The sequence below is a fragment of the Amblyomma americanum genome, chromosome 11, assembly GCF_052857255.1.
Source record: "Amblyomma americanum isolate KBUSLIRL-KWMA chromosome 11, ASM5285725v1, whole genome shotgun sequence".
Taxonomy (NCBI): Eukaryota; Metazoa; Arthropoda; class Arachnida; order Ixodida; family Ixodidae; genus Amblyomma; species Amblyomma americanum.
The window spans coordinates 88,377,475-88,392,738 of NC_135507.1; the positions used below are offsets into that span (position 1 = coordinate 88,377,475).

The 15,264-nt window shown below is 49.1% G+C and overlaps 1 protein-coding gene across 1 annotated transcript in view; it reads left to right on the forward strand.

The window, feature by feature from the left end:
- Positions 1-15,264, forward strand: part of LOC144109982 (uncharacterized) — a 57,223-nt gene that overhangs the window by 34,607 nt on the left and 7,352 nt on the right. The window contains exon 7 of the mRNA XM_077642785.1: positions 4,645-4,768. Coding sequence (XP_077498911.1) covers positions 4,645-4,768 — 124 coding nt within the window. The remainder of the gene's footprint in view (positions 1-4,644; positions 4,769-15,264) is intronic.

Below are 15,264 nucleotides of genomic sequence, written 5' to 3' on the forward strand. Positions count from 1 at the left end.
TCCTTTTTGTTCTTTTCTTGTTTTCGGTGTTTTCGTTATTTTCCCCTTGTGCTCGAACTTCTCGCTTCCGCAGAGGGAAACCTTTCTTGCTTTAGTCTTCTCGGCGAAAATCCAGCTCTGCTGCATGTCTGTCACCTCTGTATTTTAACTAGCTTTTTTTAACTTGTTTCGCATCCATTCTCCTTTCCCCTTAGTGGACGCCGACATAGAGAAAGAGAGAGAAAGTGCCTCCTCTCCCTCTGCATTTAGGACCATAAATGCGCACATCTGTGTATTCATTCGACTTTATCCTGATGAAGGACGGTCCACCGTCTGAAACCGTTGGTGAATAAACCTAGATAATCGAACCAGTTGTGACCTTTTCACTGTGCATATATATATATATATATATATATATATATATATATATATATATATATATATATATATATATATAGAAAGTGCACAGCTACCATAGTCCTCAGTAAAGTCAGCAATAAAACTGCAATAAGAAAGGGCGTCAGGCAAGGAGACCTGATCTCACCAATGCTATTCACCGCCGGTTTACAGCAGGTATTCCGAGGCCTGAATTGGGAACAGTTGGGAATAAGAGTAAATGATGAATACATAAATAATCTGCGATTCGCTTATGACATTGCCTTGCTGAGTCACACAGGAGAGTAAATGCAAACCATGATCAATAATTTAGACAGGCAGAGCAGAACGGCGAGTTTAAACATTAACATGCAGAAAACCAAAGTAATGTTCAACAGTCTAGCAAGGGAACAGCAGTTCACATATGGAATCGAGGTGCTGGAAGTGGTAAAGGAATGCGTCTACTTAAGACAGGTAGTGGCAGCTGATCCGGACCATTAGAGGGAAATAACTAGAAGGATAACAATGGGGTTGAGCGCATATGGCAGGTTCTTTGAGACCATGAATAGCAGTTTACCAATATCCCTCAATAGAAAAGTGTGCAACAGCTGTATCTCGCCGGTACTCACCTACGGGGCAGGAACGTGGAGGCTAACGAAAAGGGTTCAGTTTAAGGTAAGGACAACGCAGTGAGCCATGGAAAAAAATTAATAGGTGTAACGTTAAGAGACCGGAAGCGGGAAGAGTGGGTGAGGGCACAAACGCGTGTTAATGACATCCTAGTCGAAATCAAGAGGAAGAAATGGGCTTGTTCAGGACATATGCACGGTGAAGGCAAGATAACCGCTGGTCCTTAAGGTTAACGGAGTGGATTCCAAAGGAAGGCAGGCGTAGCAGGGGGCGGCAGAAAATTAGGTGGGCGGTTGAGATTAGGAAGTTTGCAGGCATAGGGTGGGCGTAGCTGGCAAAGGACAGGGTTAATTGAATAGACATGGGAGAGACATTTGCCCTGCAGTGGGTGCAGTCAGGCTGATGATGATTATGATGACGATGATGGACCTGGTTAGAGAGCGAAAGTTGTGGTGTATCGGGCAGGTAGACGCGGCTTGGCGTCTGAAACGTTGAGTGCATTCCGCACTCTGGATAGGCAGCGCGCCCACTCTGCCTCCCTGGCAGGTGGGGGTTAAATTAATGTTTGATCGCGAGAGGTTACTTCTTCTTCGGCACTTGGTGGGTGCTGACGCTGGAGGCTGCCCCCTCAGCTCTAGACGATCAGTCGATAAAGAAACCGATGTGGCTATGTACAAGAAATATGCACAAAGGGTTCGAGGCAAGCCGAGGTCGAAGTCATCGAAATATCTGTTCAGGGCATCCAGGGTGTTAAGACGAGGCTCAGGCGGGAAACTATGGCTGTAGCGCAGTGGCCGAGCTTTCAAGGTGGGCACCGATATACGCGTAGTGACAGCTAAGGTCTGTGGGTAGGCCTACTATCTGCGCCCAGAACCAGCGGCTCTGTTGAAGCAGTGAGCTGCTGCGCATGGGGGGGGGGGGGGGGAAGGGGGGGGGGGCATACAGTATTGATCAGAAGTTCCCTGGCCACAGGGTCTGCTCTTCTCGGGTATATCCTGGAACTTCAGATGTCGATAAATGTATGAAGGTTGCAAGAGATCAGAACGATGCTTCTTTTACCCTCTACAGATATTATGAGCCTCGCGGGTATCGTGACGTCGTGAGTCTACTGCTCAACAGCAGACCCTGTGGCCTGGGAACTTTTGACCGACCCTATACATGCGGAGCATGGTGTTAGAATAACCTATTCTAACACTATGCTCCGGAGAGCACGTGGGCAGGAGAGCAGTGACCAGCCTCATGCATCGCAAGATGTTAAAGGCGGGAAGGGTGCGCATTACAGTGCCCGTATGGAGCATCGTGGCATAGCGCTTGCGTAGGAAAGCTCGGGAAATGCGCCGCCGCTTGTAATATGAGGCGAGCTGATGATGGAGCAGCGAAGCTGGCCGGCTTGCTGGATAAGTCAGAGATTGGGTCGGTAGCCATGGGAGGATCGGCCGATGAGTGGCACGCCTCCATGTGGTGTATGCCGCAGGGCGATGAGAGAGTGGGGCACGTCCCCAGAGCGAGGGACGGTCGCAGGGCTGTCAAGTGGGTTGCGAACGACTCCTAAGAAGACTGCTCGCCGGGGACGTCGGGTGTGCGTGCGCATCAGTGAACAGCTGGTCGGAGTAAGCTTCATGCGATATGGACGCTGGCAGGGAGGATAAAGCACGAGGCTGGATTGCGCTGCAGCTGAGGGATGTGGGAAAAATTATTGGTTGCCTGGAAATGAAAAAACGCTATAACTGCCTCACTTCTTAGTGGACATCTCAACCATGCCCTGAGGGAACGGAAGAAGGTGTACCACTGCGATGCACCGACAGGTGGCTGTTTCAGAGTTACCGGCTGGGCTTCCGAGATAAATGGGTTGCTCTTCACGAGCAGTGTGAAAGGGAATAGCTTCCGCAAGCCTAATTTGGCACAGGTAGTTGTTCGGGAGGCTGTCTATATTGCACCTAGCTAGGCCTGCTGTTGTCCGAGTAATTTTCTTCCCAGTCGTTTTCATTTTTGGTCAATCCCTCTTCGACCGGCGTCTCTATCGACTCTCCTACAAGTGGAGAGGAGGACGACTGGCAGGTGGTGGTAGGAAAAATTCACTAAACACCATCTGCCATGATGGATGGCAGATGGATGCTTCATATAAATGCAGACTTCGGCTATCCTAGTGCTATCGCATTAAAAGTAGGTTTGCATCGCTTCGGTACCCAGTAAACTACCACTCATTCAGTAAATTAGAGCATGCATGTCCCCTCCTACTTTGAGGCTTTTCAGGGGTTCCGGATGGTGTCAAACTACTCGGCTTATTACCATATGCACGTTTATAAATTTATGAACTGACATTACAGGAAATATACCGGATATAGCGAAGGTGGCCGCAAATCGCAATAGTGTTGCGAAATCCATGTGGTAGATGGCGCTGCTTGGCGGATGTTTGGATTTGGTCTTCTCCGCATTTGCTGGTGGTGGTAGTGGTTTTATTAAAAATAATAGTAAAAAGGAAGGAAAAGATTTTTGCTAGCCCCGGCATCTGCCATCGATACTGAAGCACCTGAGCTGGGGCAGCGGAAATAAAGGACAGCAGGCAGAATGGAGAAATGAAATGAAAGAGGCGAGGGGACAGGAATAGAGGACAGGGGGAGAAGTAATATGTACAAACTATTTACACAATAAGACATGTCTCCAGGTTGTGCGCGTGATTAGTTCATTTTAGAGGAATTAAATCACACACGCGCACAGCACTGTGTAGGTTACAACTGGAGTGGGGCGTCCAGTTATTAATCGTTCAAGGTAGAACTCGGGGAGCGTTCGGTTGAGCACAGCGATGTAAGCACTTGGAGTCGCTTAGCTAACGCTCTTAAGTCGATTACTGAGGAAGTGTTGGCAGAGATTTTTTTTTCAACAGAGAACTCGCATCATCTTAGCGTATTTTCCATGTCTATAGAATTTTTATGCACATCGTTATAGAGTTTCGAAATAATTTGAACTTACCATAATGATACTTATATAATGCTAGTGTCAGCATCAGTCGCAGATGGCCGGTACCGCCAAAAACATTGTTCCAGCTTTAATATGCCAGTTACTGTTTCTTAAATATGAAATGACTGATCAGTTTTACAGTAAACTTGACGACTGTAGACTGATTTATTCGGACAGATATCAAGGCATAAGTAAGGAAACACATAGTTACCTCAGGCATTTCGCGAATAATGCGGCAATTGCAGACAAGAGAAGTGGAAATCGCTAATTTATAATGAGATTTCTACCGGCGACCTTCAAAAGAAGAGTCAGTTCGGCGTTTTTAAGCAAACAAAGTTATGTGTAATTATGTTCATCAGCGCTTCAACAGATGGGAGTTCAGAACACTAAATACCTAGATAAGAACTAGGTAATAGTTATAGATAAAGACCTACACCATCTTTTATATAACGAGATATATGGAGATCTAGATGATAGTTCAGAGCACTAAATACTTAGTGCTTTAGTGTCAGATTCATTACGAAATAGAAATGCGCTCCGTCCTGTCTTCCTTTTCTGTACTGTGCCGTCTTTGTGCGCGCAAAAAAGACTTCTGGGCATAGCATCCAGTGTTGTCACATGACACTCTCCTTTTACCACTTTCCTTCGTCCCGCTGAACGCAACCCGTCTACTTCTTTTCATGCCGCTCTTCGCAAATGCAGCAAAGTGGACGTGCTCATCCTCATCAGCCATCTGCTCCGTCCAGAGCTCGGCGACAAATGCGTCATCCAGCCGTTGGTGAGGTACAACGGTGAAGCGATGGACGTCGCGGCACCTCCGGCCATGGTGAGAGACGTCTGCGAAACTGATCTCAAGACGCACGTCACCTTCTCTGCCGCAAAAACGTGCATAATGCAGTAATTACAGTCGCGGGAGCGAAGGAGCGCTTATCGTTAACTATCTGGCGTGTTAATTTCTCTGTAGCACGAACAGTGTCTTCACTTTGCTTCTGCACACGTGGTTGCTCATCACGTGGCTTCACATCACATCACCGGATGTGCTTAAGGTCAAAGCTAAACCCAAGGGTCACCCAAAGTCAAAGGTAAACTGAAGGTTATGGATCAAGGTCAGGCGTCAAGGGTTAGACACCATAACTGTACCACATATGGTCATGCTCGGGTATCCTTGGTTGGGCTTAAGGTCGTTCAATGTCGTTGTGGTGCCTACCCGAAAACTGCTTTACCTAGCTTGGCGAAGCTTTTCGCTTCAAAACCTTTCAGCCATCGATCTCCAATCCGCATTTTTCACAAGATGTGGCGTCCTCTGCGCAGTGGCGAAAATTCGTCTGCAACGTGTTGAATACAAACGCACGTGGGAGACGCAGGCGCGATCAGGTTGAGGGCCACCGGCGTGTGCGAGTGTCCAGCGACTGTAGAGTGTACGCTTGACAGGTGCCGCCATCCGTCGCGTGCGCCTGTCACTAACACTCCATCTCGGTAGTTCCTTGCAGCACTACCAACGCTGCTATGAGTGCACAGGCAGCTTAGTGACGCTGCGCAATGCAGTGCCAGTATAAAATAGGCAACGGGCATATGGGAAAGCGTGCTTTAAAGTGCACGTGCGTCAAATGCTATTTCATATCGAGCCTTAAAAGGGCTGCAAAACACCGCTTAAAGGAATGCCGGTTACGCTTCAGATGGATTCTCTATGTCACACAGATGCTGACTCAAAAAGAATTACGAGAATCGATGCATAGGAACGGGAGTAATTCAATGAAGAAATTTCAAAATACAAGCAAACAAAATGCTGCCCTAAACTCGATTTTCGCGCAGCTTCCCATGCCCATTTCACTCTCCCAATGACGACACTGAGGGTGACCAATAAAAACAGCCTATCTTAGCAAGTGGCGGAAGTTTGCACTCCATGGTTGCATGTTCTCTAACTCGTTCATGCCAAGGCTGGCAGCGCCGTTTGCATGGTTACAACCATGCGGACGCCCAGCTGACCCAGCGATGCTTCACCGTCACGTCGACGGCGCAGAAGGGGACACTGATCAATGACGTTTCCTTACTTATGGATCCGAACTCGAGCGTGAGATACTGCGACGGTGTGACAGCCTGCGCAAGATATCAGACACATTTAGCATAGCTGCTTACCGCCAACCATCGCCCGTCGCTCCTATCGCGCTGGTTGGCCACGACGAGCAAGGATCGATCGCGCTGTTCACGGGAACGTAGCGCCATCTGACGCCACCACCCAGTGATTCTTCACAAACTGACGATGCGCACTGTCTGACAACTGTGAAACGACCGCCTCCTTCCTTGGGACCGAAACGAACGCTTATAGAGTGCAATGGCTTGATCGGATCGATTAATAATAATAATAATTGGTTTTGGGGGAAAGGAAATGGCGCAGTATCTCTCATATATCGTTGGACACCTGAACCGCGCCGTAAGGGAAGGGATAAAGGAGAGAGTGAAAGAAGAAAGGAAGAAGAGGTGCCGTAGTGGAGGGCTCCGGATAATTTCGACCACAAGGGGGGGGGGGATCTTTAACGTGCGCTGACATCGCACAGCACACGGGCGCCTTAGCGTTTTTCCGCCATAAAAACGCAGCCGCCGCGGTCGGGTTCGAACCCGGGAACTCCGGATAAGTAGTCGAGCGCCCTAACCACTGAGCCACCGCGGCGGGGTGGATCGATTCCGCAAAGCCGCTCTCAGATACACAGAGAGTAGCCATAAGTGTTTAGTGCTAGGTCGTAGGATGTTTACAGAGAGGCGCAAAGTCCTTCGATACAAAAGTAGCCAGTGCCTCTGGTGGCGTGTTTTTGTTTTACTTGATTTACAGTGCTTTTATCTAGGGCAAAAAAGCTAGTTTTGTTAATGTAATATATAACACAAAAACTTGTCAAAACGTATCTCTAGTTATTAACCCGATTTGCAGTATATGTACTCTTTGTCCAACAATCAAGCTTGCCAAAGTGATGCCATATCCGCTGCTAAAAATCGCCACTCTATGGTGACACCCACCATCAGCACCACGAATTTGTTTTTGCGAGCTAATTAAAATATTAAAAACCACAGTATACGCGGTACGACCGATGCTAATAGCACCACTATAACTTATTCTATGCAACCAACAGGCAAAACAATGCACTGAAAATGTGTTTTGGGGCCCCTTTAACGTACTCTCGCGTTACGTGCGCTATTTCCCCGAGTTTAGTGTCTGCGACTCTTGCTGGCTATAAAACGTCGTTTCCAAAATGGCGGCGCCCTTTGAAGGAGGACCTCTCGCCTCAGACCGAATATGTTGTTGTTGCTGCTGTCAATTCAATACGTTCACTGGCCGTATATGAGGCACCGGGCTTTCGCTTTCTTTTCATCTTGCCTCTAACAAAACGTATCAGATATATTTGCTTTATTTTTTTATTTAGAGCGACGATTCTACCGCTTCTAGGCCCAAAGAGGAGCGTCGTTTTGTTGATATAATGCTTCCCGTTCTAATATTAGATGGCGCCACTAGGCTGTTATGTTTCTAATAATCGGCTAGGATATGTATGTCGTGTCCCCCCGATACAAAGGAACATCCACAACCAATGCTAATCATATTATTGCGTCTCAGTTTGAATACGCTCAACTAAAGGTGCCAATGTTACAAATGGCGTAACGTCCTGCAAAATGCTTGCGTTTAGCATACGTAAGCGTTCATAGGTTTATGGTGCGTACACATCGTCGATTTGTACCCTTTTCTAACCATATAAGTTCCGGCAGCTGCTGTCATCCTATTTCAAAACATGATGCGGAGAAATTCTTGCCTGCTTCTGTTTGCCTCTGTTTACTTTACTGTTGCTGTTTTCATACCTTGTTATTGCTTATTTAAAGGTTTTGTTTATATCCTGCTGATCACTGATTGTGACAATATTTGACACTGACCTATATTGTGGTGTTCGATGTCCCCCCGCCCCCCTTATGTAATGACCCTCCCAGGGGTCTTTAAGGGCCAATAAATGATGATGATGATCATATCTTTCTACACAGCGAGCAGACGATTCTCCGACGGGAAGATGCGGAGGAACACGTTTAACGCGCTCTCCTGATTGGGTGAGGAGGTCTCTGTTTGTGGTAGTGCTGCAAGTTAGTTATGGGATAAGACCAGAATCCAGAGCCGTTCTCGGGCGTGGCCATTTTCCAACGACTGGCTCGCGCAGGGGTGCGGGCCTTTCTTTGGGGGCTGTGGGACTGCAGCAGCTCCGCGGTGGTGCCTTGCATACAGCCGCGATTTACTGCTCTTCGGGCGCTAAGAAAACATTGCCGACCATACTTCCACAGCACTGTTGTGTTGCAGGAAATCTGCGTTATAAATAGGGATAAAATTGACGCGTTAATTACGACATTTAGTTTGAAATTCACGTTAATTGTGCCAGTGCTTAGCACGCGCTAGTTCTCCACGCTGCATCGCAGAGAAAACTTTTTTGGTCAGTATCAAGCATTAGGTGTATGACTATAGGATGTAATTCCAATTAAAATGCGCTCTTATTTTCTTCCTGCCGGCCATGAAGCACCCACCACAAATGGGACTTTGTTTTCGATCGCCCGCGTGGTGGTGTGCCAGCTACATCAACAAATTATCTTTGTTAGCTGAACTAAGTCGCAGGGCCAACAGTAATAAATTTTGTCATGGTTTATGCAATCTGGCGCATAAAAATGTATCTTCGCTTAATTGATCAAAGCTTGAATAAATATCATCAGAGAGGCCAGATTTCACGAATTGTGCGGCCCCATGTCGCGTTTATTTTATTCTGAAGCTTTCGGCGTGTGCGACAGCTTCGCGTAGCCGTTTGACCAAGTGTCATGGAATCTAATAAAATATTTTAATCTTCCTGTGATTCTGGCAGATACCAACAGCAGAGAGATACTGCGGTCAGCCTTTTACCCCGCCGATCCCTCTAAAATGCGTGTGGAAATAGCAACTTAAATTGATATCGGTTATATTCACATACACGAAATGTGTTCAATGGCAACAATAGGAAGTTCAGCGCATCGATGCTGAAGACGTACTGGTGATAGAAAACGCGCGCTTCGCCAGGACAACCTTCAGTCTGCAGCTGGTTTATCCGGGTACCGCTTGGCCACCACTACACCATAGAGTCCAATCAATAAATCTACAATCTTGTGCATGAAATTATCATAGATGATAGCGCACGTAAAAGACGGCAGCAAGCGACAATCCAGCGCAGAAATCTACTTATTAGTACCGTTTGTAGTCCGCACCCTACCTGGTCGAATGCCCTCGGATGCCATCTTAACGAGTAACAATGCGCGTCAGATAACCGCAGTAAGGTCAGGTAGAGGGAAATTGTGATTAGTGATGAACAGCACACAACCACATAAGTTAGGTGATGCAGAGCATCAACGACGAAAGCGAACACCACGTAAACACGCGTTCTACGCGCGGCGCCGGCGCGAATCGCAGTCTACCGGGCCGCGCACGCCGACAGATGGCGCCTGGTGTCGAGAGTAGGAGCGCCCCCGCGGCCTGCGTCCGAGGGGGAAAGGTTATGGCGGCAATTTTAAACCAGTGGAGTTGCAGGCGAAGAGGCACGTATGCGCTGAGCGGTCTTGTGAAAATGGCGGATTGACCCTGTCGTGCGTCAGCCTCCTTCAGCGTATTCCACTTCATTTTCTCCCGTCTTCCCACCTATCAACCGGCTGTGTGTACCCTCACACGGCCTGGGGATATACAGCCGACACCCCCAACGAGCGCAAGGTATGGCTCGCAGCTCAGCAGGCCGGCTTCTCTCTTCTCTACACACCATCTCAGACATAGCCACTTGGTGCGACCAACTCCAGCGTGACGTCCGCGCCGTGAGTCGCCAACTCCCACAGGACTGCCCTGCAGACGCGATGGATTCCCATCTCCTGCACCTATGGGACGCCAAGGCGGGTCTCGAACGGAGATGGCGGCGTCAGCGCTGGAATAGAACACTCAGACGACGACTGGCCCGGCTGAACAAGGAGATTGAGACGCATGCTGCAACTCTGTCTCGTCAAAATTGGGAATCTCTCTGTAACAAGCTGCACGGTAACATGAGCCTGCCCCAGACCTGGAACCTATTCCGCAATCTCATTGATTCGACTCAGTCCAAGACACACCAGCAACACAACCTCATAAAGCTCATACACACATCCGAGGCCTCCCAGCAGGAACTTCTCGAGGAGCTTCGTGATCTCTACTTCCCGGCATATCCCTCCGCAGACCACCCTGACTACACAGGCTCCCCCAACGACCTTCTCGACTAACCGATCACCGAGGCGGAAGTGAGGGCAGAACTTCAGCGCCTCAACGCGTCCTCAGCTCCTGGCCCCGACGGAGTGCACAACAAGGCACTCCGCAACCTCGATTCCCCCTCCGTGAAAGCCCTAACCGACTACTTCAAGGAATGCTGGCTGCTCGGCGCCCTCCCACCTCAGTGGAAAGACGCCAAAGTGGTCTTTATTCCCAAATCCGGCAAACCACTTCTCCCCGCTAACCTACGTCCCATCTCTCTTACGTTGTGCGTGGCCAAGCTCATGGAGCGCGTTCTCCAGACCCGGCACAGCCGGTATTTGGAAAACAACAACCTTATGCCTTCGTGCATGTTTGGTTTCCGCCCGGGCTTGTCCACCCAGGACGTCTTTCTACAGCTCAAGCACCACATCCTTGACTCCCCCGCGGGCGACACCAAGGCTATCCTCGGCGTCGACCTAACAAAAGCTTTCGATAACGTTACCCACGCAGCCATCCTAGAGGGCCTCCGCGCCCTAGGTGTAGGCCTGCGGATGTACAATTACGTCCTCGATTTCCTGTCCGAACGAACAGCCACACTCACCATGGGCGACCACCGGCTGTCCGGTGTCTCACTGGGAGCACGGGGAACCTCTCAGGGTGCTGTACTGTCTCCTATCCTCTTTAATACAACCCTTCTCCAACTCCACCACCAACTCGCCCAAATACCCGACATACATTTCAGCCTCTATGCGGACGACATCACTATCTGGGCTAATCGAGGCAGTGATGCCGACATGGAACACAACCTACAGTCGGCCCTCAACATCATCGACTCATACGCTCACGCGCGCAGCCTAGCCTGCTCCCCTTCTAAATCAGAACTCTTCTTCTACCGTCCCAAGCCGCATGACCCCGCCAACCCTCCCATCTCACTCACTCTAGAAAACCACCCCATTCTCCTGGTCTCCAAGATTCGCATCCTGGGCCTCGTCCTTCACTCCCACTGCGCGCATGGCAACACCATCCAAACACTTCAGACCCAAGCCCAGCATGCCACCCGTCTCATTCGGCACGTGGCGAACCGGCGCGCGGGTCTGCGAGAGCGGAACACTCTCCGCCTCACCCAAGCTTACATCACGAGCCGCACGGCGTACTGATTCCCCTACCTCCCCCTAAACCAGGAGTGGGACCGCATCAACGCGCTCCTCAGGAGCTGCACGAAGGTTTCCCTCCGCCTACCCCCCAGCACCTCTACTACCCGGCTGTTCAACCTCGGTACCCATAACACGTTTGAGGAGCTGGCAGAAGCCACCCTAACAGCATAGCTGACTCGCCTGTCGAGTACCGCGGCAGGCCGCACTCTACTCTGTCAGCTAGGCATCACCCTATCACCCATCCTACCGAGGGGGTTCCCATACCTCCAGACATACGCTCCCATCTCATCATCCTTCCAATCCCTAAGAACATGCACCCCGAGCAAGACGGAGAACGCAGGACAGACCGCGCCAAAGCCCTGCACAAGCTCTACGGCAACAGTCCCGAGGTGGCCTACGTGGACGCGGCAGCGTACTCGTCGGGCTCCCGCATGGTTCTCGCCGTCGCTAATTCTCAGGCCCAACTAATCGCATCAGGATCTGTCACTACAGACTCATCGGAAATTGCAGAGGAAGCGGCCATTGCACTCGCTCTTGACTCCACCTCTTCCACCAAAATTATCTCCGACTCAAAATCCGCCCTATACAATTTCGCCAAAGGCCTGATATCCCGCTATCCGCTATCCTGATATCCTGATATCCGCTTCTACGCTTCTGGCACCCCACCCACCCCGTAACCCTTATCTGGACCCCCGCACACGAAGGCCTCCCGGGTAACGAGGAGGTCCACTCCCTCGCCCGAGGTCTCACTTTCCGGGCCGGAGTTGGACCTCCTCCGCCGTCGCGAGAGCGTCTGCTTACGTTCAAAGATATTCTTGCCTACTACCGAGATACCCGGCGCGTTTACGCACCGCCGGCTCCCTCCCTAACCATAATCGAAGCCTCCCACTGGCGCCAATTCCAGACCCGAACTGCTTCCTACCCTATTCTCCTTCATGCCCGCTACCCCGATCAATTCCTTTCTTCTTGTAAGCCCTGCGGGAAACCGGGAGACTTCCTTCATGTCCTCCTCACATATCCTGCCTTCCCACACCCTCCATCCCCCACCACGGCGGAGTTATACTGGGAGACTCTCCTGTCCAGCTCCGTTGCTGCTGACCAGCGCCAGATAATTACCGACGCCCTGAAGCGGATAGCCCTCCAAGGGCTGTCCTCTGCCCTGTAAGGGCAGCCCCCTAAGGGTTGCCTCGTGCCATGTTAGGGGGTCTGCCCCCCTCGGCATTTGGCAATAAATGTTTCCACCACCACCCACCTACCTTGGAATCCGCTCAGTTGCTTTGAGAAGCCATCGGTTACCTTTTATTCACATTGAAAACGGCAACAATTAGCTTTTTCGTATTCTATTACTGGTCATTCTCTGTCCACGGTAAAGAGATTCATGTACTTGGGATTAACTATATGCACTGATCTACGGTGGAACGACCACATTTCCAACATTCATAGGTAAACCACGAAAAAAAGAAATATATTTAAACTCTCTTCCCAGGTCTACGCTGTAAATTAAGTCCTTAGCCTAATAAATCTTTATTGTTCCTTCACTGGATCACGCATCTGTTGAATGGGACCCGTGCAGTACGGAAAAGATAACAAAAACAGGAAAATATTAGGAGAGATTTAGTAGGCCTAATTGATAATTCCTGCAGTTGAAAGACATCACATACCACGTTCCTTAACAAATCGAATTTGGTGTGTTTGCAGCTCGGGGACAAAAGCAGCTTGTCCCCGTCCAAGTTACGAACCGCGCCGCACTGCGCCACCTGGCAGTTCACTCCTGGTGCTGAGAACGGTGCACTGCGGCATGGTTGGGAACTTGCACGTGGGCGGACAGTTACTTTTGCCCGCCATGGTACATTGCATAAAATTGTTCATAATAGCCCAGGCACTGACAGCACCAAGCACGGTGGTGGTCTCATTAGATGTTCTTCCACTCTGTAAAAGTGAAGGAGTTCTCATATCGCGCTGAAACATGTAACATTTTTTCCTGCGTTCTGTTCGAGGAATGCTCTCGAGGCTATTATTGTAGAGGCTCCATACTGTCGCATCTTTTACGGCTTTGCTTTTTTAAAAGCTCGATCGTATCAATTATGTGCTCAGAAAACTTTGTTCACTGTTCATTTTCCGAAGTTCTCACGCGGGGTGCTGTTTTGTACGGTATAACGTATTTTTTGGGCAATTTGTTCTCCTTTATAAGTGTAATGTTTAATGTGTACCACAGTAAATCTGTTTCTTTTTTGACAAAGTGTGTTAACTTCAATCCTTTACTTTGTGAAGGCTTTGAAATAAATTCAGACACGACTGGAGAGCTTCATCAGTAGGTACATGGCTGCAGGCCACAGCAAAAACCAGTGGAGGGGACACAAACACGTAAAGATCCGCCGCGGTGGCTCAGTGGTTAGAGTGCTCGGCTACTGAACAAGAGTTCCCGGGTTCGAACCCGACCGCGGCGGCCGCGTTTCGATGGAGGCGAAACGCAAAAGGTGTCCGTGTGCTAGCTGTGCGATGTCAGTGTACGTTAAAGATCCTCAGGTGGTCGAAATTATTCCGGAGCCCTCCACTACAGCACCTCTTTCTTCCTTTCTTCTTTCACCGCCTCCTTTATTTTTCATTTAATTTCCCCTTTTATTCGATCTCTAGAAAAATTAATACAAGCAACATCGCTACAAGCATCTGGATTCCTAGCTCACAGGCTAGCTGGGATCCATGCACATAATGCTCAGAAAAATAAATCAGTCGACAGCACGGACATGGGACACACGTTAAAAGGAGCAAAAAGCTTACAACATGTTGCGATGGTACGACTTTAGCCGTGCAGGGAAGTTGGTCTTTTGCTTTATTTCTATTGGGATTTCATTCCAGATTATAGTTCCTACAAACAGAAGAGTTCTTTTGCCATACACATTTTTGCTAATTGAAGTTAGAAAGTTATTTACCGCAAATATTCGGGATTTATATTGCGAGGAGACAGTGAGATGAGGTTAAAGGATAGTTTCTGGGGATGGAGCGGTGTGGTTCGGGTGTCCAATGATATTTGTGAAACAGTTACTGCGTCATTTAATTTCCTCAAAAACCAGTTTTCATTTTAATTTTTCCACAAACACAGGAAAGGGAAGAATAGAGGACGGCGTTAGAAATGTCTTATTATCAGCCCAACTTCAACCATGTCTGGACGAAGGCCTTTAAGATATCCCTTTAATAAACCCTATCCTGTTCCGGTATCGGTCATTTTTCACCGTAAACTTCTTAATCTCATCCTTGCATCTGGCTGTGCCTTCCCTTTCTATATATATGCTTCCCTACCTTGAATTTAATAATTTACCTTTAGCGACACGATCGGTTATCCGGAGCCGTATTCTATTAGCTGTCCATTTTACATTGTCCATTTCGCGTACATTTGGTCCTCTGTCAGCAGTCACTCAGATATACCCGCGGCTTCCAAGCATCTGTGGCAAGCGGCCTTTGGCCATTGGGTGGTTGGCGACCAGACCTCACTATTGGCTGCATATCGAGTGACCACCAACAAAGCACCCAAAGTACGCAAAATGGACAACGGAACATTTTACACAGCTTATAGAATACGTACGACCACTGCTCTCCGTATCAAGTGCCCTGCCCATGCCTGTTTCCTTTCCTTGATGCCCCTTGCATTTATATTTATTGACTTTCTAAGTATACTCCTCTGAGATCCAAATGTACCAATGCACAAAGTTGCCGCATAACATTTACTACCGAGCTCTGCCTTGACGCATCATCATCATAATCATCGTCATCAGCCCGGCTAGGCCTAGTGCATGCCAGAGGCCTCTCCCAAGTCTCTCCAATTAACCCTGTCTTTTGCCAGCGGCGGCCACCGTATCCCAGCACACTTTTTAATTCATCCGCCCACCTAACTTCCTGCCGTCCCCCGCTACACTTACCTTCTCT